The sequence below is a fragment of the Coturnix japonica genome, chromosome 2, assembly GCF_054131305.1.
Source record: "Coturnix japonica strain WE chromosome 2, WE-NBRP24, whole genome shotgun sequence".
In the NCBI taxonomy this organism is placed as follows: domain Eukaryota; kingdom Metazoa; phylum Chordata; class Aves; order Galliformes; family Phasianidae; genus Coturnix; species Coturnix japonica.
Genome location: NC_140664.1, coordinates 43017339 through 43043948, shown reverse-complemented (window position 1 = coordinate 43043948; position 26610 = coordinate 43017339). Strand labels below are relative to the sequence as shown.

Genomic DNA, 26610 nt, shown 5'->3' with positions numbered 1-26610 from the left:
GCAACATTTCTTTTTCAGTCAAGCATCCAAGGAGGTTTCTGTGTATTACATAGGCAGTTTATCATGTTTTCATCTTGAATATGAAAACTTTTCTCGGTGTTGTTTGTGGTAGCAACAAAAACTCAGCCTTAGAGTTTCACTTTCAAGCAATTATGAAGTTTTGAAATTAGATTAGAAATTTTAAAAGAGGAAAAAAAAAAAAACAACTGATTTTTCTTCCTCAATGAAAGGGTACTAACTGGAAGACTCAGAGCTCTGCAATATGTTAAGCCTTGATTTCATTGAGCCCATTTGTATATCCGCACCCTTCCAAAATAAATGTCTTTCTTGATGGGAGAGACAGGAATAGTCTTACAGAGGTAATTATAATGTTTGTCACAGGAAGCAAAATTACTTTGAAAAGTAATTATTTGGAAGAAAGATTGAATTAGAAGGTGCCAGTTTATTGAGTTATCTACAATTACTTTGGTGAACAAAGATGCTTAGAAGCTTTCAAAGATTCTGGCAGTTGGGTAACCCAATAATGTAGGAAGTTTCATTTTTGCAAATCCAAGGGTGGGTATATTAGAAAGCACAGCTTAAAATTCCCATACCTAATGTATACTAATTAAGTGTAGCCATTTAGATATTGTTGTGAATGAGTCAATGTGAATGTCTTCTTGTGCAGTCACAGCTATGATGTGTGAAATAAGTGGGATGTGAGGTTCTAGTAAGATAATGAAAATGAGTAATGTTATTCTGAGCATTATAGTAGAACACTAACATCTTGTGGAGAAAAACAGGCAAGGTTCAAACAGTTTATTTGAGCACAGCTTTCAGTTGTAGCTTCATAAACCCTCCAAGAAGCTGAGTAAATCTTCACATGATTAGCATGCAGCGCATCCTGTGCCACCAGCAGCTGTGCTACTAGCAGAACTGACATCATCTCTGGTCCTTTGCCACTGAAAAAATAAAGGAAATTGTAGAAATAGAAAAGAATAAAAGGAAATTGTAGAAATAGAAAAGAATAAATACTTACTTGAGAGGATTCACTAGAGTTGTAAGTATGAAGAAAATTGAAACTGCTTGCTATAGATGGAAGATTTAACAAGGGAGAAGAGAGAATGCGAAGGGTATTCTATCAGAACAGAGAAATTCTTTTTTCACTGTAAAGCAGGCAGATGTAGAAAAAAAAAGTAGTACATACATACATACTTACTCAGATGTTCTCCTGAAGAATGTGTAAGTGGTTTCTGAAATTAAGATTCTGAGACAAAAAAGTCTTTGCAGGATTTTTGATCTCTTAAGACTGTTTATGCTGATTAGGGCAGGACAAACATGGACTTTTTTCAGGTATAAATCTGCAGATGTCTGCTTATGGCAAGTAAGGATGTGATCTTTCCGGTCTATAACCCGGACACTGAATGCCTGGGATTTAGTAGAATTTTCCTCAAGAGCTTTTTATTACATGGTTGTTAGTTCTGGGGCTTACCAGGAGAATCAGACCTCACTTGGCCTCCGAAAGAGCATGTCAAGTTGGAGGAACCACTGCTCCGTATCTTGCTTTGGCAAACATTTGCTTGTATATGGGCAGGAAGCAATAGCAATAAGGAAACTGTCCAAAATATCTTTTGGGGAGTTTCTCTTCCTCATTTCAGTCCACAGTTTTCCAGCTTCATTCTCTACATGCCTCCAGCACAGTCTCTTCCCCAAGCTTCACTCCCAGGTTGAGGCCCCTTCTTTTCTATACTCAGTTCTAAACCTGCTCCTTGCACTGTCAGTGCTGCCTGAGCTGAAGCTAGCCTCTCTGTCACGTCCATATTTTTATACAAGGCCAGGACAAAAGAATTGCCTTGCCCACAGAAATGGGGAAAAAATACACATCTTCACTGACTTTAGGACATCTTGGTAATGGTAACAACCTGAATTCCAAGAGAAAGAGATGGACTTCGGTGAAAAGTCCTTTTTGGTCCAAGGTGTCTTCTCAGAAACTCCAAGCAGTAAGTAGCTATATGTCAAGTATTAATTTCACCCTTTGTACCCTGCAGTTTGAGAGCTTTGTCTCCACAGTGCCTAAAGAGCTATCTTGCAGGAAAAATTTGCAATTAAACAAACCCCCAGTTGACGGTACGTATTCAAAGGAATTACTGCAATATTTTTTCTTAGTGGGGAAGGAATTAGGCCTTAAAGGAAAAACAAAATTTAAAATAAAATTGTATAAAGCTCTTGAACTCTCCCCTCTGCATCAGAGTTTGGCTCGTCTTTTTACTGCAATACTATGCTGAAAGAAGGAATTCTGCTGGCATCAGGGATTCTTCCAGTCTCTTAGCTAAGTTTCCATTAAATTTGCCTCCCACGTTTATGTTTATAAAGCCCAAAACTACTTTTAAAACTTTCATTTCCTACATAGTATTTAGATACCCTTTGTGATTTAAAACATTAAAGCTACTAATCAGTGAATTAAATATGGCAGGCAAAAAAACAACTCAATGGGAGGCAAAGTCAACACAGAACAAACCTCTAAATTGGTGGTAAAAATTACAAAGTAGTTTGGAGAAACCTGAAACCAAAACATGAATTAAATATCGAGGCCGTGGAGGAATAACAAGCTGAGTTTACTACTAGTTTGCTTTTGGAAGAAATATGAAATAGTTGTTTAAAAGCATTAATAAAGCAAGCTGTGGTTTTAAAATATGCTTTTATAAATAAAATGCAAAAATACAAAGCAGTGGAATTTCTGGCACTTGGCATTGCTAAATTAGCCTATATAAGGTGAATGATCATTCTGCAATTCGCTCCATTAAGGGAAGCTCATGCACTCAGTTTGAACTTAGTTCTCAGTTGCTGATCAGTCATTTTACATATATTCTTGACTAATGACCACCATGACTTTCACCTGCTTGCTTTTCCTGTCTCCCAGCTTCTCCCTACTGTTACCAAGAGCAACACACCCTGTTGACAGGGTACGTTTTCTCCCTGCTTCTTGACTGAGGCTGAAACAGAGAGTAGGTCAGGTACAGACACTCTTCACTGTCCTGGTCAACAACCACTTGAACATTTGGCTTCTTTTGAAGGACCTTTACTAAACTTTTCACAGTGACCCTGTCAGAAATTGAATACCACAGTGCAGAGATAACTCACCAAGTTGAGTGTTAAGATGATCTGGTCCAAAGGGAAGCTCAAGTCACAGACAAACTTTGCATTTTTTGAGAGCAGCAGACTGTTGGAAAGCAGCAGAATGACCTTCATAAGGCGCATCAGGGTCAGTCTGCCTTTTTAGCCTTGGCTTTTCTGTCTTCATCCACACTTCACACTGCTGTGCTAACATCCTGTAAGGGGAAATAGAACAAAAATCAAGGAAATTGTAAGTAAGACCTCTCATCAAATGGCTGCTTCATTGAATGCTTGGGGTGTTCTACACAAAGAATATTCATAGCTACAGACCACCTTCAGTCTTTTCAGTATGGGCTTTTAAAAATTATTTATTTATTCTTATTTTTAGTTTGGTAATGAAAATACCATATGCTGTTGCATCTGCAATTCCATCCAATCTCAGGCTTCTACATATTGATAGTGTTCTACTATCTTCGTTTGCTTTAAACTCTTCAGGGGAATACTGTAATATTAGTTTCCAGTGTTAGATATCATTCATTCAATATTCTTGCTGTTACAGAGCAGCATAAAGTCTGAGGTTTAGAGACTTCAGATCTGAAATACAGACTGTCAATCACTCGAACTGCAAAACTACATTTTCCTTTTCATTATTGTTGTTATACATTCATTTTCAACAGGCTCACAACAGCTGTAGGAGTAGGAAGGTTATTCACCAAGGGATGTCTGGTCACTTTGAAAATCTTGAGATCTTTTTCACTGTTGCATCTCCACTCACCTCCATGTGACATCAGAGATGATCTTGGTCTGCTGTTTGTGTGTTGATTTTTTGGAAAGCATTAAAACTTCTGTGTATCCGTGGTGCCCATAGAAAGAAAAACAAGGGGAAAAGTTAATGAAGAAGGAGCACTTGGTGGACTGCACTTCAAAGGTCTAGTTGTGGTTGCTCAAAATAGCAAAATATGCCCTAAATTTCCATTCCTGGTGAAAAACAATTCTTTACATAGCGATGACTTCTATGAGGCTACTTTGTGGCTGCAGAACATCTCACAGACAGAAAAAGCTGGTTGGTATCTTCAACCCAGCACAGACCTGAAGAGTTGGGTTTCCTTTCTAAAGGCATGGGAAAAACGTTATTTCTCCTATTTGAATAGGGGACTGGCACAATGCCTCATGCAGCCTCACCAAGGATTCATGCAGATCTGTTCTGCTCTCAGTGTAATCTTAGGGCCAGATAGTCAGGTGATGAGAACAAAATTTCTGCCCATGGTTGCTGTTTGAATGCTGAAGCACGTTCAAGTAGATTTGCCATGGAAGCTGAAGACAGCTCCCCGTCTTGCAAACATTTTCCTGGTTGCTTCATCAAGTACAGACTTCCGTCACTAGAAGCCACTCTTTGTTTTGTTGCTCTTTTTCCATTTCCACGTCAACTCAATCAAATCATCAAATTGTCTCAGTGACAAGAAAATGACTCAGATGTTAACCAAGTAAAAAAACACATCAAAAGAAGCCATAAAGCTGCACTTGCTGACTGGCCACCATTTCAATCTTAACAAGTCAGAACAATTTTGAGAACATTTTGAGTGATCTGTGCCATTATTAACACATTTAAATGTTGATTTCAAAAACGTTGATTTCAAGAAGTGTTTAATAAATGCATCTTCAAACTGCTTTGTCAGACCAGAGCTTGCTAGCCAGGGGACTTTTTTTTTTTAATGATTAAAAGGCTCAGGGGAAAAAAAAGAAAGGAAAAAAAAGGGTCTCTTCAAGGAGTAATGGCTCAGTGGATCATGGTGAAATAAAAGGAAGTCTTCTCTCACGTGTATGAGCCATATGAGCTTTTAGCAACCTATCTACCACAAAGCACTGCGCTTGTAGCGTGGAAGTACTGTGAAAAGACAAGGACTTGGTTCATGAGGAAAACTCACAAAGAGGGATTTCTTTATTCATAAGGGAGGTTGCCTCTGAGGAAAGAAATGTGTGGGAACTGTTGGCAGAGTGAGGAACTGGAAGTGTTCTGAGTTCATCCTGTCGTTGCTTCACAATACAACTGCTGAGTGTAGTGGCAAGCAAGGCAGTTTTAATGCTTTTTTTCAAGTTTGATGCTAGTAATGTTCTTTTGGTTTGTTTTTTAGTTTACTAGACTTCATAATTTCACTTTTTCTTCTTTCTTTAACATGCTGTTTTCTTTTCCCTAGTTGTAGAAAAAATGGACAATGTGACAGGTGGCCTGGAAACGTCCCATAGAAGATATACAGAAAAGCTCACAGAGGTGGAGAGTGATCTGAAGAAACTAGGTAATCTACATGCAAGCAAACCCCCTTTTTATCATGACTTTTCAGTGTATTTCACTTCACAAACATTATATTGAGATTTGTATTCCTTGGGAAAGTGACTAGCTTGCAGCATGTTTTCAGCTTTTTTCCGCCACAAGCTACACAAGCTGTATTCTAAAGTATTTGCACACTACATTTAGTTCAGCAACATGGGCATGTGGCATGTGGCATGTACTTTTGCTGACATGTGTAGGTATAAGCGCTACACCTTAAAGCACATGCAGTCTCTCATGTTACTCTGCTGATTAAATTGACAGCATGGAGCATTTTTTATTTGGTTCATGATCACGTATTTTCACATGCTACTGGATGGGTGGCCAATGAGATGCTCAGACCATCAGTTCCCATTTAAGTGAGTGTATGATGGAGGAAGTAAAAAAAGTTACAGGGCAGTGTGTGTGTGAGTAGAGTAAAGGTAAAAGGACTGTTGTAGGGTTAGATGTGGTGAATGAAAGACAGACCTTCACAGTTTAGCTTTTGTGGACCTGACACTTGTCAGAACCATGTGAGAAGCACATATTGAGCTATAGCTGAGAGGTAAACATACATACAGTCAGAGCTGAGAAGGTCCTGAAATGAGAGAAATGCCAAGGAGAGGAACTGTGCTTAGAACAGTGTCCATCCATGAAAGGTTCCATAAACACTGTGGGCTGAAGTTTCTCTCACAAGTCACCCTCACTGTACGCCATCGTGACTCATTGAAACGCATGAGAAGAAAGCTCCTTACAGAGCCATATTCACTGTAGCTTATGAAAACCATCCGACCCCCTCTTTGAGTCATCTGAAGTGATGGACTTCAGGCTGCATAATTCACAAACATAGTTATACTTCAGTGGGACAAAAATATATGGACTGCATATAGCAGAAGGAAGTGATTGAGGTCAAGAAAAGGAATATTCCCTCAAAGTGAGTGTTAACTGCTTATTTCTTTAGTTTCTTTGTCCTGGATGATGGACTGTGCAGCCTCAAAAGTTTAATTACACTCAAACAAGGTCCCAGAAGTATACTGTAGAGCAGTGCAAGCAAAAGCTGAGATGTTCCTTAATGGTTATGGTTTTGCTTTCCTGAAACTCATGACATGAAGAAACAATAAAAGAAAAAGAAATGTCACTAGAAGCAGCAGTGGTACGTTCAAGGGAAAAATAAATAAATGTATCCCGTTGTGTCTACAATAGCCTGATGGCAAAGCTTTTGTCTTTATCCAGATTGTTTTAAAATTGGTATTATAACCATTTTAAAACTAAAACCAAGATTTAAAAATACAGAACTATTTGTACTAAATCACAATGATGATATTCCACCTGCCAGAAAAAGGAGGAAGAAAATATGAACTGGTAGAATCTACCTCTGAGCTTTCAGCAAAAGCCAGCTGTAGCTTCAAAGCATAAATTTTCTGTTACCTCTTCAGTGTTTTGAATACTTTCTACCATCCAGTTTTCATTCAAAATAGAAGCACTACTTGTGAGTGTATTCATCATAGTTTGTAATGGCAGGTTTTCACCCTTTCTTTCTCCTCAGCAAGATACAAAGTCTTCACCTTTCATATTTCTACTCTGTCCGGTGACAAAATTTTGTTTAGTAATTTCTCTTGTCTGGAGAAGATACTGAAGAAATCCTACTGACAAAACATTTTGGCAGCCATACTGTACCTAAAATATACTGTAATTTTTAATAGTTTGTTTTTAAAAACCTCATGTTAAACTCTTTCATTAACATTTTTGTCTATGCAACAGATGACCAAGCTGGACAGAAAGCCTTGAATACTAACACTGAACTGTCTAGCTTCAGATCTGACATTCTGGCTCTTCGTCAGCAGCTTCATGATATTGCAGAGAAAACTACCAGAAACAAAGATACACTGGAGAAGCTCCAAGAATCTGGAAATGTACTAGATGATAGACAGAGCCAAATGAGAAGTGCCTTAGATAGTAACTCCTTCATGATCATCAGCGTCAATAAGACTCTTCAGGCATATACTGGCTATATAAACAATCTTCAACAAGACACAAGTAATATCCAAACAAATCTGCAAAACCAAGTGCATTCTCATAATGTGGTCATCATGAACCTTAACAACTTAAACTTGACACAAATACAGCAGAGAAATCTTATCAGTGTCCTGCAGAAGTCAATGGAAGATACAAGTTTGGCTATTCTAAGAATTAAGAATGATTTTCAAAACCTGCAGCAGGTTGTCCTTCAAGCCCGGAAGGACACTGACTGGCTTAAGGAAAAAGTACAAAATTTACAGACTTTGGCTGCCAACAACTCGGCGTTAGCAAAAGCTAATAATGATACACTTGAAGACATGAACAATCAGCTCAGTTCCTTCAGTGGGCAGATGGAGAATATCACCACAATTGCCCAAGCCAACGAACAAAATCTGAAGGATCTCCAGGAACAGCATAAAGAATATGAAAACAGAACTTCTGTCAAATTCAATCAACTAGAAGAGAGGTTCCAGGTCTTTGAGACTGATATAGTCAATATAATTAGCAACATCAGCTACACTGCTCATCATCTACGGACATTGACTAGCAATCTCAATGAGGTCAGGACAACTTGTACAGACACCTTAAGTAAACATTCAGATGAGCTGATTTTTATGAACAGCACACTAGCCAATATTCGTTTAGACTCTGCATCACTCAAGATGCAACAGGATTTGATGAGGTCACGGTTAGATGTTGAAGTTGCCAATTTGTCAGTAATCATGGAAGAAATGAAGCTGGTAGATTCCAAACACGGACAGCTCATCAAGAACTTCACTATCCTACAAGGTATGTAGGTTCTCTAGTGAAGCTTGTAAGGGATTGTGATGAATTCCTATTTGCAGTACTTTATTTCTGTGTTAGTTAATGCATGCTGGTACACAGTTTGGGAGTTTTCCATTATATAATCCTAAGCTTTGGAAGTGTAAATGTAGCTTGAGTTTTCCTTACTAATTTTCCTACGCCTTCTTTACATACCTCAAATGGGGATGTTATGAAAGAAGGTTCTGACTTAGCAGATTTTATTCTGAGTGACTGCCTGGATCTGCTTTTGATTTAGTTTCTAAAATAAGTTAGTGAAGGTGTGGAACCTCAAGAAACCAATCCCTGCTAAGGAGGAAATGGCTAAAAAATATATGTTGGACTGTTCCCAGAAAGGTCCACCCTAACTGAAAAACAAGTTAATATTTTACTTTAAGCCAGTTGTTAGTCCGCCAGGATACATCCTACTTTGCTTAGTGTTTAATCCTGGAATATTTTGTTTTCTCCAGGAATAAATAGCATCAAGTTTAGGAGGTTTCTCCCAGTCAAATGAAAAGAACACTCGTATTGCCAACCAGATGAGAACCAGCCAGGCCTAAAACTCTAATCACAAGTAAAAATTAAATGTTCCAAATAGACTAAGTCTGGTTTAGAGCCAAGATTACAAGTCAGTAACCTTTCATACAGGCCTAAATTAACCTAGCTGAGTAATTCATGTCTGAAGGAGTTTAAATCATGTTGAAAAAATACATGTAGGCAAAATATTTGATCACCCATGATCAAATAATTTGAATCCAAAATTACTTAGCTATTTATATATGCAAAACTGCCACAACATCATCACTTCCTATCACGAGTATTGTTCCGTTTCCTTTTATAACCTACCAGCTAGGGAATATAACAGACCTTTCCCTTTGTTGGCCTATTGCACATCGTCCATCTTTTTTGTCTCTTTGACAACCCATTATTGATGGAGTAAGAAACAGCACTGCAAGAAAAGCAGCCTAGTAGCCTAAGAGAGGAGATGTGTTGCTGGAAGGAAAAGAAAGAATGGCAGAATAGGAGAATGGGAGAGTCAACATGCAGTACTGCATGCATAACCAGCACAGACCATGTCTTGCTGACCTCAGCTGGTCACCTCAGGCATCATAGTACTGTCCAGCTCATAAGACAAGATGCATCAGATGGTTTTCTTCTCAATTTTATATTTCTTGGAAGCTCAGAAAAGAGAAATGGTGTGTAGAGCCTGAGGAGACTTACTTTTACAAGCAGAGCCACAAGCAGCTGTTAGCCTGGTTTTCACAATGCTGCATATCCAGCATCACTGGATGTTGTGTTGAGGGACATGATTTAGTGGGAGCTATTAGTAATAGGTGAATGGTTGGACAGGATGATCTTTTAGGTCTTTTCCAACCTTGGTGATTCTATGATTCTATGATGCTACGATCACTGGTCCAAGATATATTAAAGAAGGACCCTGGGTCAGCTTTTTGTTTGTTTTCTGTCTGTATTCCCACTTTGAATGCTTACATTGTTTCAGGCCCTCCTGGTCCAAGGGGACCTAAAGGTGATAGAGGCCCTCAAGGTCCTCTTGGCCCTGCTGGCCTAAAAGGACAAAAAGGAGAGAAAGGAGAACCTGGACCACCAGGACCTGCAGGTGAAAAGGGCCCACCTGGACCTATTGGGCCACCAGGAGAGAAAGGAGGGAAAGGCTCAAGAGGATCACCAGGCTCCAAAGGTCAGAGAGGTTCTCCTGGTAAAACGGGTCTTCCTGGACCAAGCGGAGACCCAGGGCCACCAGGGCCACAAGGCAAAGATGGCCCACCGGGGCCACAAGGCCCACCAGGATTTCAAGGCCTGCAAGGAACTGTGGGAGAGCCAGGCGTACCAGGACCTCGAGGACTACCTGGGCTACCTGGAGTCCCTGGGCTGCCTGGTCCAAAGGGCCCACCTGGCCCACCGGGACCACCAGGTCCAGGGATGCCAATGGCACTACAGAGCGAACCTACATCAGTGCCTGAGGCTAACGGTAAGCTATCAAAACATGTGCATCTTTTATTGTGATAAAATATACCTAGTGAAGGGTGTTCACCAGAGTTACTGGTTCACACAACCTCTGCTACATCTCAGTCACCGAGGTTAATCATGAAGACCCCTGTCAAGTGAAGCTGTACCTTGGTCTTCCTACTTAGGATCTGAAAATGGTTCAATTTATTGTTTACAGCTACAGGAAAAATCATAAGTTGTACATGGAATAAATGGTCCAGTTGGCCTCACAGTTTAACCTTGATTTCACTGTCAGGATTTTCGTAAATAAATTCCCAAAGTGTATCTAAATATATTAGATGGCAGTGCATTGTAGATGGGTGTGGGATACTCCCCTAACTATTGGCCCTATGCAGAAAGTTACTGTTGGCTCACTGATTTAAGAGTAATTGGTTTCACGCAAAAAACAATCACATCACAGGTTGTTCTCCTCATTGGAAGAACTACACAGAAAAATGCTACTACTTTTCAATTGAAAGAGAAATTTTTGAAGAGGCGAAGTTATTCTGTGAAGAGAAGGCATCGCGCTTGGTTATCATAAACAACAAAGAAGAGCAGGTAACTTTTCTTTCCATTTTTCAAGGAGGGAATCAGTGCTTATTTAACATATGGGAAGCCACAAAGTATGTGGGAAGCTGTAAGCATCATGAATTCATATAGTGAAAGTACACACAGTGGTTGATTTGCACTAGTTTGCATTTTGTCCGCCTTCTTCTGCTCAGCGGTTATTCCTTGTGAGAAGCATCTCACCCTGAAGGCGCTGGTCACAAAGCACAAGAATGGTGAGAATTGAAGGAGTTTCAAACCTCTGAAAGTGCAGTCCAGTATGCTTTGCATACAATCCAAAATGTGGACTTTTTAGCAGCATTGAAAGGAATTTATTTTAAAATTCTTTTTCATATATGCAGCCTGACTGCTGTGACCCACAGATGTTTTCAATATAACTATAAATCTAGCTGTACTTTTAGAACTGTTCAACGTAATTACTCTGTGGCGATGTGGCACTGGGAACATCAAAATACAAGTGCTTCCTGTCTGTTGGTGGTTTTTTGGTTTGGTGGGGTTTTTTTCCTCCATTTGCATCTATAAGATGTTAGCTTTGACTTTACGTCCACCTCACTTTGATGACTAGCTCTCTGTACCTCACCTGTAGATCATACTAATGAATATGGTGTCGTAAAGCAAACTCATGAAACCTGTCTTTGGCTTTAAAAAGTTTCTCCAGGAATTCCTATTCTGATAGCAGAGATGTCCTTGAAGACAGAGTAGCTTATTATCTCCCAAAACTGTATTTGCTTATTATGGACTAATATCTTTCTTCCACAGCAATGGATAAAGAGGCAGATTTCAGGGAAAGGCAGCTTCTGGATTGGACTTACAGATTCAGAGAAGGAAAATGATTGGAGGTGGCTGGATGGATCCTCACCACTTTACACGTATGTAAATAAAAACAGTAGTGTTTCTTTTCTGCAGCTTGTACCATTCTTGCCAGCCCTTCTGTAAACAGCATCTAGAAATTATCCCATGGATGCAGAGGTTTGTAGGTGTCAATGAAATAATTCTTTACTGAGGGAGCTGTTGAACTTTTTTTCCCTCTCTCCCTTCGCTATGCACACAGCTTTATTTCCTTGCCAGAAGGAAAGCTGAACATTGAATGAAAGAATCACGTAACTACACAGCAAAGCGTTCCTTGCCAAAACATTTCCTCCTGACTTTTATTACAAAGTTGAGGTGGAAAGCACAGACAGTTTTTCTGTCTTGGTTTGAATTTTCCTTATTTGCATTACAAGTGACTATAAATAGGGGGTTCCTTCTGATAAAAATAAAAAATGCCAGCCTTTAGATAAAGCCCAAATCTAAGTGGAAAGCATTAAACATAAGGAAAATGCTTGAAACAAGGGTGTCTGAGCTTTGGCCGGCCAAGAACTGGATTGGCAGCTCTCCAGGAATCCTAGGGCTACACCTAATTTGTCCTAAATGGAACAGATTTCAACCACCCAAATTTTTAATACTGAAGAGTTTACAGAGCTGAGCATGCTGTGCTCCACAAAAACAGGCTCAGTCAATTGTTACAAAATAATTAGCTGTGATCTCCTCAGTGCTCATTTTGATGGGAAACATGGAAAAAGTCAGACATGTTTCAAATGAGCCATAATATTTTCCCCTTTTTCTCCTTCCCTGTTTTTATTTTTCATCCTCTTTATGGCAGCACTGTGCCTGAATCCTGCTTCAGATGCTGCTTTCAATAGATTTCCACCACACTATGGGTTTAGGTGCCCTGTAATAACCTCAGAGCTGTCAGTTTCTTATTTTCAAAGTATTTCATTACTCAGAAAGCCACGTGTCCTGCCAGGTGCCTGCTCAGATGCTCTGTATCAGACAGGCATATTTTGTATCTAAACGTAGCCCATATCAGCCAGCAATCACAAGCTCTGGTCAACAACCTGTTCCTTCAGGAAAACTGAGCTTTTAAGTCCCAAGTTTGGAAGTGTTTCTCACTTGTTAAACAAAAACAGGATGAGGAAGCACTTGCTGCAAGCTCTTTACATATTGCGTTAACTTTCACCATGAAGACTAATGATCTCAAAATATATGTAGATACATACTTGGTACATTCTTTCTAAGCCCAAAATTTCACCTTCTATTGAAACACTGATCTGTAAGTTAGATAACCCTTGCTGTGCCTCCCAGGAGGTCCGTCTCTGTTCAGTCACTGGCCAAGTCACCACACTGCCACGATTTGCTGCCAGCTTCTCGCAGTACCATCTGCTGGCAGGAATGAAGCGTGCACACTGTGCAGGTTCAGAATGATGCACATGGAGCACTCCCGCTATATGCGCTGTACATTCAGAAACTAAAATAAAGTTCATTGGTCTAATTTTAGGTCTTTGAGTCTTGGCAGCCTGAGTCCGAATAGATTCCCTTCTCTGTTATACATCTGTTTTCCATTTTCAGCAAGAGTCATGTATTGTTTGTCTCAACGTGTATTTCCCTTTCAGAACAGATCTCATGATGTTTTTGTTAATTTCTTGTGGTTGAAAAACTGTCGTGTGTGCTGCGTTGTGCAATAATATCTATTGCTCTTTTGTTGAAAGAAACTGGAAAACCGGGCAACCTGATAACTGGAGTCATGGGCATGGGCCAGGAGAAGATTGTGCTGGGTTAATCTACGCTGGACTCTGGAATGACTTCTACTGTGAAGATGTTAACAATTTCATTTGTGAAAAAGACATGGATAAAGGTAAGCAAGGCATCAGATTTTATTATTTCACTCCATATGTGGCCGGTCAAATTCAAGTACACTTTGCACAGATACATTCATAGAATCTTTTGAGTTGGAAGGAACCCTTAAAGGGTATCTGGTCCAACTCCCCTGCAATGAACAGGGACACCTACAGCTACAGCAGGTTGCTCAGAGCCCTGTCCATCCTGACCTTGAATGTCTCCAGGGATGGAGCATCCACCACCTCTCTGGGCAACCTGTTACAGTGCCTCACCACCCTTATGGTGAAAAACATTTTCCTTATATCCAGTCTAAATCTAGGTAATGGGTAGGTAGTGAGGAGTTGGGTTGGTTGCAGTGGTAGTGCTAATACACTACATGATGTGGATGCTGGATTGATCACTGGAAAAGCAGCTTTCAGAGTGACTGCAGGCATCATGTGCTCTACTTCTTGGCCACTTGTAACACGCCTAAAATTTCAGACATGCTTTGGCACTTATGCTCTAGACCCTGGCCACACTTCAAGCTGTTTTTATAAACTCGGTGGCCAAGCAGGTGGGAAAACTGGCCTTTAGGCTGGCTCAGGGACCAGCCTTCAAAAAACAAACAGACTGTTCTGAAAGTTTGTGCAACAGGAAGCACTTGGTAACTGCTAAGAAGGCCTTAAAATTCTGACAAGGAATGCTGCCAGGAGATGTCCTGTTGGGCTGAGGAGCAGGGTCCACATGCCAAACAACTGCTCTGTTGCAAATAGTGACCAATGCAACGGAGGGCTTGTAAATGGCCGTGTGGCTGAGCAGTCACCCAGGCAGTTGCCACAGGGGCTCTTTTTCTAGATACACAGGCAGAGTGCAGAGTGGTTTGTGTGGTTTCTTGGAATCCATCCCTGCCATTACAAAGCGAGGTGGTAATGGTGTTCAGGGCCGTGTTCCACCTAAATGTTAACACCTACGTACAACCTGGTGTAACATTGCTTTGCTGAGGGTGCCCAGCTGCTCCACTTGCAAACACGTAGGCTGAATTTCAGCGAAGGCAGATGGAAGTGTCAGCTAGAGCCAAAAATACTTCCCATCCACAAAAACATCTCCCTGCAGCAAAACAAAACAAAGTGCTGAACAAGCTTTGTGTGTGCGTAACACTGTTTGGGTGTCCAGAGTGAAGGACTGTATGTAAGTAACAACACAGTGTGCCCTCCTTTCCCTGCATACATTTGTTATTTTTAAAAAAGCCTAATGGTTTACAAATATTTATGCTCCAGGACTTAAGGAATCTGAACATGAGTCCAGTTAGAGTTTTAACATACCTTGATCTCAGTACGTCTCCTTTTTAGAACTGTGTTTAATCTTCACAAGATTTTTATGTGATGTTTTTCTGTTTGATTTTTTTTTTCTCTCATGCTGCAGGGCAAATATTTGGAGTGTAACAGGCTGTGACTTTACAGAGACCTACATGTTGTGGAAATTCACTTCAAGAAAAAGAGAGTCCTAGGAGAGAGCAACATTGCCTACAAACAAAAAAGAAAGAATGGAAGAAAGAAAGAGAGATCAAAACCAAAAGCAAGCACTGAAAACTGGTTAAATTGCATAAAGGAATTCAGCAGCAACTCTTCTTCAGCATCCAATTGTTGGAAGCCTTTCACCCCACAGCATCAGGAAATACCATTGGACTAATTCTGCTATAGGTTTTTCTTCCCAGCCGGTAACCGCAGACATCATTGTGCCTTCTGAAAAAAAGACTTACTCTCAATCTGAGTTAAGACCTGTTGTTCAGTCATCTATAGAAAAAAAACATACGAAGCAACTGGTGTAAACAGGATGTTTCATTTGCTACGATCCCAAATGTAGGAAAATTATGCAGATACACAAATATATAGATTTTATATAAATATATATATATAGTCCAACTCTTATCAATAATATGGAATATACTTTTAAGAGCTTTTAAAACTTTGTATTTTTGTACAAAATATTTGCTTTTTACAATTGTTCTCTTTTTTAGTGACTTTTTTTTTTTTTTTTTACAAATATAGTGCACGGGGGCCAAAGAAAACAATAAAGGTACTAATAATTCACTAAGGTTTGCTACCAGGCCTAGCTCGGCTATAGAGAAATATTTTTCCAGTTAGAAATATTTGTACTTTTCCAGATGATTTGTTCTGGTTAAAGAACTTTTTAAAGTGAATTTCAGGCAGTGTTTTCCTTGCTTTATGCAATCTAGTCTGTGTGTGTAGCAATGAAGTTGACTAAGGACTAGACACTCACTGTAGCTCCGATCTCAGCTGTGTTCCATCAGGGTACTCTGCAAAGACCGTGCTAATAAAAGTTTTTCCTTCCTTCCTTCCTTCTTCCGTGCCTTCCTGCCTGCCTTCCAACCTTCTTCAACTGGTGAGGCAATGCCACAGACCTTGAAATGTTTTCATTCCTTCTCCCTGTTTGTGAGGAATCCTGCCTTAATAGGTGCTACCCATGTGTCCCAGAGGAGGGGTTTTAAGAAAGCAGAAACAAAAGAGCTGCACTTACAGAAATACATTTCTTTTTCAAGATTTCAAAATTAGGTAATAAAAACATGCTGCACTCAGAGAGTCTGATCAACTTGTGTTTCACCAAAGTACTTTGTAAATTGATCTCTCTTTTCTTGGACCAGTACTCCTCTCCCAAACAAACTGCAAAATAAGCTACAAAACAGAAAGCAGTGTGGCTAAGTGAGATGATATCATCAACCAGACAGCTTCCTCCACAGTCCCTTGAGCCATTGTCCAGGCAGCAGTGCTGCTTATCAGGAATTTAAACAATTAGCGACCTGCTGAAGCTCATTAGCACAACCCCTGGTTTTGGTTCCCTGGTTTTTATGCTCTTCATATGGCTACATGGTGTATCACGAGGGAAGTTGTTTTGGCTTCTTCTGAAGAAGAGTTGTTTTTCCTTTGCCTCCTGACCAGCCATTTGCCTTGGCCGAATGTAGATAAGCTTGTTGAAATACTCCAGCTCTGCTGGAAGGAGACGTGGTTTTGTACTTCAGATTTTCAAATACTGCTCGTAAGAACATCCAATTAAAGACTGCTGCTTTCCTAAATCCCACACTCCCTCCCGTGTTCATTCTTTGTGGTGGTGGTGGGGTGGGGTGGGGGGGATGGTGGGGGGAAAGAGATACTTTAAGTATAACTTACTTAAGGAAAATACAGAAAATGTTGCATTTGGGAACCTGTCCTGTGGCACGTAGTAGATGTGAAACAGGAACAAGGAAAATTGCACATATTTATTTGAAAGTGAAAGGTTTGTGTATTGCAGCCACGCAGACTGTGTGTCACCATCTTGGAGGCCGTGCTTCTCTTGAGACACATTGCATTCCCAAGACTTTTCTTTTGGCTTTTTCATCAGGCTTTTAAACACAACCTAGTTCTACTGTACACCCTGTCTTGTTGCACCTAGGAGGTGTGTGTAGATGCATGCTGTAGTCTTTACATATATACTACACAATGTCTGTGGTATATATATGTATAGTATGTATATTATAGTATGTAATTTCCCTCAACAGAGGTTTTCGGTGCAGTGATGATTAACAACTACAGCTACATTTATAGCTGCGTAAGGTTACAGATACGGCTGTTCATCAGCAAGAGCTGCTTAGCGTATTGAAATCTACTACAGCAGCCATGCTAAATCAAGCATGGAAATAACCATTGAACATAAAGATGTAACATTTTTATAAATGAAATACTTATTTCAAGGTGATTTTCAATGCAGGATTGTGATTCATGTTCTAATTAGCGCCCTTTAACTGGGAAACAAAGTGTGCCTGGTCTAAACTGTGAAGCTGCCTGGAGATGGATGCTGCATTTGCATGCCTAGTGTGTTCATTCATCCTTAAAATCTGGCCTCTGTAGCCAGGTGGGCTGGGACAGATAGTCATTCCAACCCAGTATTTCTGCAAAAGGGAAATGGAGGTGTCAAATGGCCACAGAGAAGGAAATCACTGGGAGAACTGGGAAGGTACTGGGACAGCTGAAAGACCTGTCACAGAAAAAAGAATCACTGAACCTCAGAATCACAGAATGGCCCAGGTTGGAAGGCACCTCAGGGATCATGAATCTCCAACCCCCCACCACAGGCAGGGCCACCAACCTCCACATGTAATACTAGGCCAGGCTGCCCAGGGCTCTATCCAGTCTGGCCTTGAACACCTCCCGGGATGGGGCATCCACAGCCTCTCTGGGCAGCCTGTTCCAGCACCTCACCATTCTCATAGTAAAGAACTTAAGAAGACTGGCAAGGATGCAAACAGGACACTGGAAAGGGCCAAGAAATTGTCAAGAAAGCCAGAGCTGCCACATGGGGTCTGGAAAACATCCCTGTTAAATCTCATTTCTATATAGTTTGAGTGATAGCACGGGTTGTATGGAAAGCTCTCAGTGATAGGAAATTATTTTGTCCCAGCTAGAGTTCTGGCTTTCCTTCCTGTGCACAAGTATATAGCTTGGCATACTGAGTTTACATTTCCATCACTCTTTTTTCTTGGTTTATATCAAATTGAAGGCAAGTTCCTATTCCAAGACAAGCAGTCAAAGAGAGGAGAGGAAGGCAGAGAGGGTGCAAAGTCATTGTGATTTACATCAGTGCTGGATTTCTTAAATCCATGTCTGACTCATGTAATTAATTTATTTTGAATCATCTTCAGCTGATTAGAGTTTATAAATCTCAAACTTTCATCCCCTGTGATGTCTATAAATAATACTTCCAGTTGTTCCAATAAAGGAAGCATTAAGCAGAGATGCAGTTGTTTACTTGCGCGTGTTTGTGTAACCAAGAGACATGTGGAGATCAGTGTCTACAAACAGAAACATTTGGAGACATTGAGAATAAAATTGATAAAAATTATTTTTATTAAAGCATTTTCACTTACACCACCCTAGTTCCAAGCATGGCTGTGGCTCTTATCCTTTAATTGCAGTTTAGTTCATTGCTCCTGCAGTATGCTAAATGCTAGAATCTTGGTTTTAACGGCTTGAGCTGTGCAAGACAAAATAAAACTGAGGTCCCTCTCACAGTTCCCCGTCTCAATGGAATAATGCAAAGCATGTTAAACAGGCCTCTACATGAATGATGCTCTGACCTCGGCTCTAGAACCATAGAACTACAGAGCACAGAAGTACAGAATGGCTTGGATTGGAAGGAGCAGTTTGTGCGCTACCACACAGGAGCAGCTCACCCCAAATGTGATGGTAAGGGACAAGCAGCAGGACACAGCTGTCTTCACCTGGCACTGGGTCACTGAACAGCCCAGGTGGGAAGGGACCTCTGAAGTTTACCAGATCCAGCCTTTGGTGAGGAATGGAGTTCTAGGTGAGATCATCTAGCTGCCTGTCCAACTGCATCTTGAATACCTTGTATCAAGAGCAAACCTCTCCTGTTGCAACTCGTAGTCTCCATGTAGCGCCTTAGAAAAAGAGAGGCGCCGTGCTATCTATACTGAAATACATGACGGGGTCAGTCCTGAGCCTTCACAGAATCCTGCTTCTGCCATGGCCTGAGATGGGGCGGTAGCTGTACAGTTTGCAGCACATACTCATGTTCTCACAAAGGTAATTTGGATATCTATAGGCAGAAAAGCAATGCACCTGATGGAAAATACCTTTGGTTCTCCAGAAACCAGGCCTTTCTCAACCCGGAGCCTATTTGTTCATTCACCATTTCCACCTCATTTTTTCCATGCCGTTTTATTTAAAAGAAAAAGGAAAAAAAAAAAAAAAATCTTGGCAAAACTATTTTTGAAAGTTCTCATGTGTTTCCTTTCTTAGGATGGGATACGTTTGGTTTTTTTTAATTGCCATCTGGCTCAGAGTTGAAAAAAAAAAGAACCCATTCTTTGATTTCTTTTTCAAAACAAACTCTGTGTAGAGCTCCAAAATCTGTGTAGAGCTTTTTGTTGTTGTTGTTCTTTCTTTTTTTTTAATAGCAGGACAATAAGAGTGAATCAGCAGGCAAATAAATGCTCTTCTTAGAGGATATCTTACATGTGGTTAAGATTTGCTTAGCCAAAGGGTTTCCCAGAGGCATGGAAGTATTGCCACCCCCCACTTTGTGACCAGAGGAAAGAGGATATTTTCAAGTGTATGATTCGTTTTGATGTCTCGGTTTGGGGCATCTGTTTTCACATGTTAGGGAGGTGATTTATAGAGGTGATTTCCTCCAATAATACTGACATCAGCATAGAGCACATCCACACACCTCAGTTTGAGAGCAAGGGGTTCTTTCCAGTGCTGAATTAAAGAGAGAGATATCTCCCCCACATCACCATGCATATGGTGTGGATTTAAGGCAAGCCTTAGTGTGATCTGAGCATAACAGCATCAGCCCAGCAGAGAGCCATGTCTTGCAGGATGAGACCTTGAATTACCAGGAGACTCCGTGATCATGGGAAAGCAGGTTAAAGGGCTGCTGAGGCTTCTGCAGAAGCCACCCAGAAAATGTGACAAGCTCTATTTTAAAACTAATTAGGGTTTTCTACCCCTTTAAATATTTCTGGCTGCTCTTATTAAGAAGCTTCTTTTAATAACCAGTGTGAAAACAATTATGTCCACTTTAGACGCATTTGTTCCTGTAGCAGTGCTGCCCCTTAGCTTGAATCGCTTCTCTCCAGGGATCGCCATGCAATTGTAGTGGTCAGTCTGGAGCCATTCATCCTGGATGTAGTGAAGAGTGGCTTGGAACAAACATCCCTCTGACCAACAGAGGAGCCCTCAGTGACATGGCCTGGAACTGGTTCCAGCCGCACAAGGGACTCTCTGAGAACACACCATGCCTCTCACTGAATGGTGGAAGCTTTCATGCTCTTTGTACTGCAAGAGAGTAACAAAATTGGAATAGGGGGTGGCTTTCTGCTGAACTGGAGTAGAATAGAAGATGCTTGAGGTTTTATGATGCAGTGTCCCGTTTTATAAATAAATTAATCTGTCAGTTTGAGTTTTGGTATATCTATTCCGGTTCAACCACAGAATCACCAAGGTGGGAAAAGAACTCTTAAGTTCATCTGGTCCAACTGTCCACTTATCACCAGTATTTCCCACTTAACCACGTCCCTCAGTACAACATCTAAATGTTTCTTGAACACCTCCAGAGACCGTGACTCCACCAGTGCCCTGGGCAGCCTATTCCAGCACCTGACCACTCCCTTGGAGAAGTCTCCTAATGTCCAACCTGAATCCATCCAACCTGGCCTTGAACACCTCCATGGGGCATCCACAACCTCTCTGGGCAGTCTGTTCCAGCACTTCACCACTCTCATAGCAAAGAAGCTAACTTGTGATTTCTCCTTGTTATATTTTCTGTTCTATCTGTCTGACTGAGGCACAAATCCAAGGCTCAGACATCCACAAGCTTCCGGGCAGTGGGGATTGCTTCCAAACTCTCCACAGTTGCAGCCGTGCTCTCGCCAGCCTTGCCAGAGGTCCTGCTGGTGGAAGCTGCGTGTCTGAAATGTGACTTTGGAAGATATCTGTTTGGGAATCTCTCTCATTCAGAAGTCTGGGCATATTGCAAAGATGACATTTCCGTAGTTCCAGCTCCATTATCCACATTCATATAAAACAGATGATGAATTATTTTTTTCTGAATGGTAGCGACGTATTTTTTGTCCACTATTTTTCTAATGTCAGAATAAAAGTCTGGAGGTGGAAACTGGACAAAACATTGTTTGGCACCGCAGTAATCCTAATGTAGCAAGCAAATAACATTCCTGGATTAATGCCTGTGAGAACAGCTTGAACTGACATCTCAGCAGCAGACAGCTTGCTGCTATCTGCTCATGGAAGTAAACTTAGTGCTGGTCCATCTTCTGAGGGGCACGGGCAGCCCCACGGTGTTCTAAGGCTGAAGAGAGAAGAGTTGAAGATAGAAAGGGACCAGAGGAGAAAGAGAAAGGGACAGATAGAAAAGAAAAATAGGTAGAGAATGACTGAGGAGTAAAGTGAACTCTGATGTTCTCATCGTGGTTTCTAGTAAGATAACCACAGAGGAGCTCTCTTCTCAGAAACAATGTAAGAGGCCATTGTCATGGTTCTCATAATTCCCATTCTCGGCTGGGAAAAGAATACACGCTTGATTTGTGAGGGAAGCCTGCTGGAGCCTGAAGTCATGTCCGACTTTCCCAGCACAAACAAAAATTCCTGGTGGCTCCAAGTCTCCATGGAACTGGGTTGGGGTTTTGGTTTGGTGGTTGGTTGTTTTCTTTCCTGCACATCCTTTCCCTCCTACACAAGTTTGGAAACACAGAATATTTTCTAGTCTTCCAGCTGTATTAGAAGCACAGAGCTAGACTTTGGAAGAAAGATTAAAGCAAGAATATGCAGCAGTCTCCAAGCAACAAAATAATGTGTGCACTGGGAAATAGGTCCACAATAGAATTTGGAGTCAGAACTCCTATTTTAGTACTAAAGTCTCATTGGTGTTTGCATTCGAGCAGGTGCGCTTTATGAACAGTCAACTATGCATCTTTAATAATAGTAATAAACAGCAGTAAAAATGTACAGATGTTGAAAATGAGGAATTACTGGAACTAAAAGAAAGTCATCTGTTTTTGCAAAACAGATGATTGCTGAATTTGAAAATCGAGGACAGTTCAGGCAGAAAATTCCAAGTGATTTTCATAGGTAGGAATTTTAAGGGTGATGTTTTTAAATGAGTGATCAATCAGTGAGTGATCAGCAGCTTTCCCCAATGTTTAATTTTAAGGGGCAGAATGCGGAGTCCTCCGGGGTCTCTCAATAGTCACCAGGTGGTGATTCCAAGCAAAAAACTAATTTCAAAGGCTGATCAGACCTCTGCATCCCATTATTATCCAGCTTAGCTATATTAGGAGTGTAAAGGTGATCAAAAGACCTGATTAGAACCTTTTACTAACTGAAATCGACTCTCTTTTTCTGTATGTTGTGCAATGTTAAATAAGGGAGAAAACATTTCAAACATAGTTTCACTCCAGCGTCACTGGGAGCACTTTATTTATTTAGCAGACATCACCACAAGGTATCCTGGTCTGCGTCCATCTCCTGGCATTTTACGTATGAGAGAAGTCTAAAAATAAAGCAAGAAATAATGCAGGCAGAACAGCCGTTGTTCTATCCAGACAAAACTCTTAATGAAAGCCATTACGATGGAGCAGACTTTGCAAATGAAAATCCATTTGCATTTTCGAGTCTGATTCCAACTGTAAGTCTTTGGTTATATTTACAACAGATTAAAAGACTCTGGCCCCGCTACACTTCTCCCTGGCAAGAGGAAAACCACCTGCACAGCATCAGTCATTGCTTCAACTCTGTAGGTACACATTTTTCAGTGACAGGGTGGTATATTTTTTCATGTCCCATCTCTTCATTTTCACATGCAGTAAAATCATGCACACTGCATTTTCCTCAGCCCTGTGGTAGTTGGCACTCTGATTAAGGACACTGATGTGTGTTTTGATTTGCTCCTTTCCCTCAGTTTGAGGAACTACTGCACTATTTCCTTTGTAATCACATGAGCCAAGGTAAAAACACTGAACAAACATGTGGCTGAGAAACCATACAAAAAAGCCAGGAAAACTGCTCACTTTTCCAAGTACAGAGTGAAAAAGAGTGTACATCATGCAACAGACTACATAAACCCTTCTGGAGTTGGCCATGTCTGTCAGTACCACATCTACACAGTTCTTGAACACTTCTAGTGACAGTGACTCCACCACCTCCCTGGTCAGCCCATCCCAATCTCTCATTACTAATACCCAACCCAAAGCTCCCCTGGTGCAACTTGAGGCCATTACATCTCTTCCTATCATGTTACCTGGGAGAAGAAGCCTATTCCCAAGATCAAGCTTCCTGAAGCCCAAATAACTCTTATTTTGACAATAAAGTTTGTGAAGTGCATAGCTCTGGCACCACAGCTGTTGGGGAGAGCTCCCCCAGCACAGCTGACATTCACCAGACCTGTTTCCATGCCCATGGACCCTCGTGAGCACTGGATCAATTGTTTCCCAATGAATGATGGTAAGAAGAGGAATGAACCAAATCAGGCAGTGAGTGACAATGAATGAAGAACCTAAGAAGGCAAACCAAAATTTGAGCTACATTTAGTCAGTTCAGGGTCTAACAGGTAGCTGGGAATCTTCAGGTGAAAAGTTAGATACATTATTATTGTTTCCTTGAGCACCACAGAAAAGTCACTTGCATGTGAAATTTAATTAATTTATTAATTAATAAATTACATTATATATAGCGGGAAAATATGTGATTGATAGAAAGCTTGAGTCAGATTTCAGTTTTTGTCATGTGGATACTTTATCTTCGAGTTAGATACTACATTGTTATCTGATATCTTGTTATATCTGCTGTCCTGTGATATCTTGTTATCAATGCTGCTGTGAACCACAGACACTTTGCTTTACTAGTCCTACTTTAAAGAAACAAGAGACACGAATTCGCTTTTTTCAGTGGAATTACTCACATTTGTCAGCTCTTTGCCTGACTTTCTTTACATAACAATTTCCCCATTTTCTTCTACTATCTGATGTGAAGTGAGAAAAAAACGACTTGAACCTGAGGAGAAAACATGTCACAAAGTTATTTAAATTGGCAGTGAGAGTCAAGAGCAAACAAAGACAATGAAATTACTTGCACTACTTACGTGTGTTTTCCCCCTTGCCCTCCCTTCCCCAGTTTTTGTACATTTTAACTTCCTCATCTCTCAGGAGCAATGGGAGTTCTTTCAGGCTCTAGCAAATGCTTCCCTCCAGCTGCTTACTCAGCTCCAAGCTGCAGTGAAGCACAGGATTTTCCAGGAATGTTTCTTTCAAGCAACCTGCATAGTACAAATGGTGCTTGAATGCGTGCTGGTTTGAGAGCCTCAGGCTCTTACCTAGGGGTTTTCACTTTTCAGCTTCCTCAGCATGTTTCCAAGTTAAGCAAAATACACCTAGTAGACTTCATAACATTGACAGTGACCTAGCAAAACCTTGTTTCTAAGTAGCTTTTAGGAATCTGTTGCTATGGCACAAGCACAAACAACAGTTATAAAATCCAAAACCTAAACAGTTCACCTTGGTTGAAGGTAAGGAAACAGTGTGAGAATGCAAACACTGTGGGCCTGTGAGAAAGAGTAAGTGGGTTTCCATGAGTTTTCTCCAGCGCTATGTGACAAGTATGGCTGCCTGGAAAAAGGCTTTGCAAGCACTTTGAGATTACTGACAAAAATGTTAACACTGTCCTGATTCTAAGTTTGTTCAGACACTCTTTGATCGAACAGGCAATACTCCCAAATGCTCTCCAGGCTTCAGAAAGTGAACTGTGCTTTAGTTGCTGGTTAGACAACTGTATTCAACAATGAATCAGGCAATGCAATTGACATTTCATGGAGAGGCATGCTGATGTTGCAGGGATTTTTAAGTGATTGGATTCTCTAAAGCAATAGGAGTGACTAATTTCCCTTTCAATGAAAGTACATATGCTCAGCTTTCATGTTTTGAAAGGCGGCCAAAGTGGCATTCCTTCAGGCTTTAAGCTGATATAAATAAAGCGTAAAAGAGAGCTCCAATAGCAAAGTTTATCAATCATACATCCCGTATTAGAATTTACATATGGCTGGATTTTTCACTTTGTCTTCAACTGGCTCTTAAAGAATGTCATCAGCTGCCATAAGCTGGTGGCAGGCTCCTAATGGCCATAGTTATTGGTCTACCCAAAGGACAAACATTTGCAGTGCAGCAAGTTGGATTTCTTCTATTTCTGCTCTGTAATAAGGTCGGTTCTCACTGCCTTTAGCTTCTCTTCTATTCCTCAAAGTAAAAAAGGTAAAAGGTAAAAAAGAGAATGACAAGGAGTTTTAGTAGCACAGTCTGCAGGAACTGAATCTGCAAAACTCCTACCATTTTTCAGCTGCATGACCTGAAAACAATGTGGTATTTCAAATGCATACCAGCAACGAATGTACAAGAAGTAACCTCAGGCACTTGTGGTATAGAAACATAGGTAAGTGATCCAGAAAATGCCTTCCAGCACTCTTTCATAACAACAGCTGAAATTATGAGGCACTTGTGATGAAAATTAAAGAGGTCCATATCAGAGTATGCTACAAATGGGAGGTATTTCACAAGGAAATAGTAGCTAAAACTGTCACGCTAGTCCAAGTTTTCTGCTTAGCTCCCAGTAGTTTTATTAGCTTATAATCTAAAAGATAATACTGACAGAGGGAAGGAGCTGTTGATACCGAGATTACTGTGAATGGCAGCCAGATGTGTGACACTGTGCTTCTGAAAAAGGCCAGATTTCTGCAGTAACAGTGACACAGAGACACAAAGTTTAGTAAGTTCTTTTGGCAACAAAAACAACATGTTCTCTGCACAGAGATATAACAAGCAATACACAGTAATCACTTTCACAGACTGAGGCTTGGGACACAGATGATGATGAACGAGCCAAATTCAAAGGATATTTTTAAAGACAGCAAATAATACCAGTAGAAAACATTTCATGGACTTTTAATTCTTGAAAACAGTAATATTTATGTAAAAGTACGTTAATAATTCTGATAATGACAATAATCACCCTCAGATAGAATAGCACAGTTTAATTGGGTCAGTGTCAGTGTAGATGATGGACTCTAGTTTGGGCAGAATCCACCTACAAGCATCTATAGAATGCTTCAATAACACCTGTCTGTGCTCCCAGCTTCTACTGACTCCCATTTTTATTCTACTGCAAGGTCAAAACCCTGGTCTTGATCATTAACAGGCTGGACTTGTTTCCATTTGGGTCCATATCCATCTGCATACAGAGCAGCAGCATCCTAGGACAACCATTCTAGTAAACCCCATGTCCCAGATGAAAGACAAGAGTAAAAAATCAGCAATCTTCAGTAAAACAGAAGACATGTCTGTGGAACAAACTTCTAGCTAAGTCCAAGGAAATTAAGCTTTTTTAGGTACACTAAACAAATTATCTGAAAAATGCCATGAAAACTCATTGGTGAAATGTTTCTGCTGCAATGAGCATGATAGAATGGGATCATACGGAACATTTGTATGTTCCAGCAATTTACGCAAGAAACTGAGTGGAAAAACAGAAAGTATTAAATGCAGAAAACTATTACACACTAATAAAAGGTAGAATTCACTGCTAAACTCTTTAAAAATGTAACTT

General features: G+C 40.6%; 1 protein-coding gene across 1 annotated transcript in view; it reads left to right on the top strand.

Annotated features, from left to right (window-relative positions):
- Window positions 1-16525, top strand: part of COLEC12 (collectin subfamily member 12) — an 80489-nt gene extending 63964 nt beyond the window's left edge. The window contains exons 4-10 of the mRNA XM_015855377.3: window positions 5289-5387; window positions 7160-8206; window positions 9720-10208; window positions 10647-10783; window positions 11552-11661; window positions 13321-13466; window positions 14852-16525. Of these exons, the coding sequence (XP_015710863.2) occupies window positions 5289-5387; window positions 7160-8206; window positions 9720-10208; window positions 10647-10783; window positions 11552-11661; window positions 13321-13466; window positions 14852-14871 (2048 nt within the window). The 3' untranslated portion in view covers window positions 14872-16525. The remainder of the gene's footprint in view (window positions 1-5288; window positions 5388-7159; window positions 8207-9719; window positions 10209-10646; window positions 10784-11551; window positions 11662-13320; window positions 13467-14851) is intronic.
- Window positions 16526-26610: the final 10085 nt, after the last annotated feature.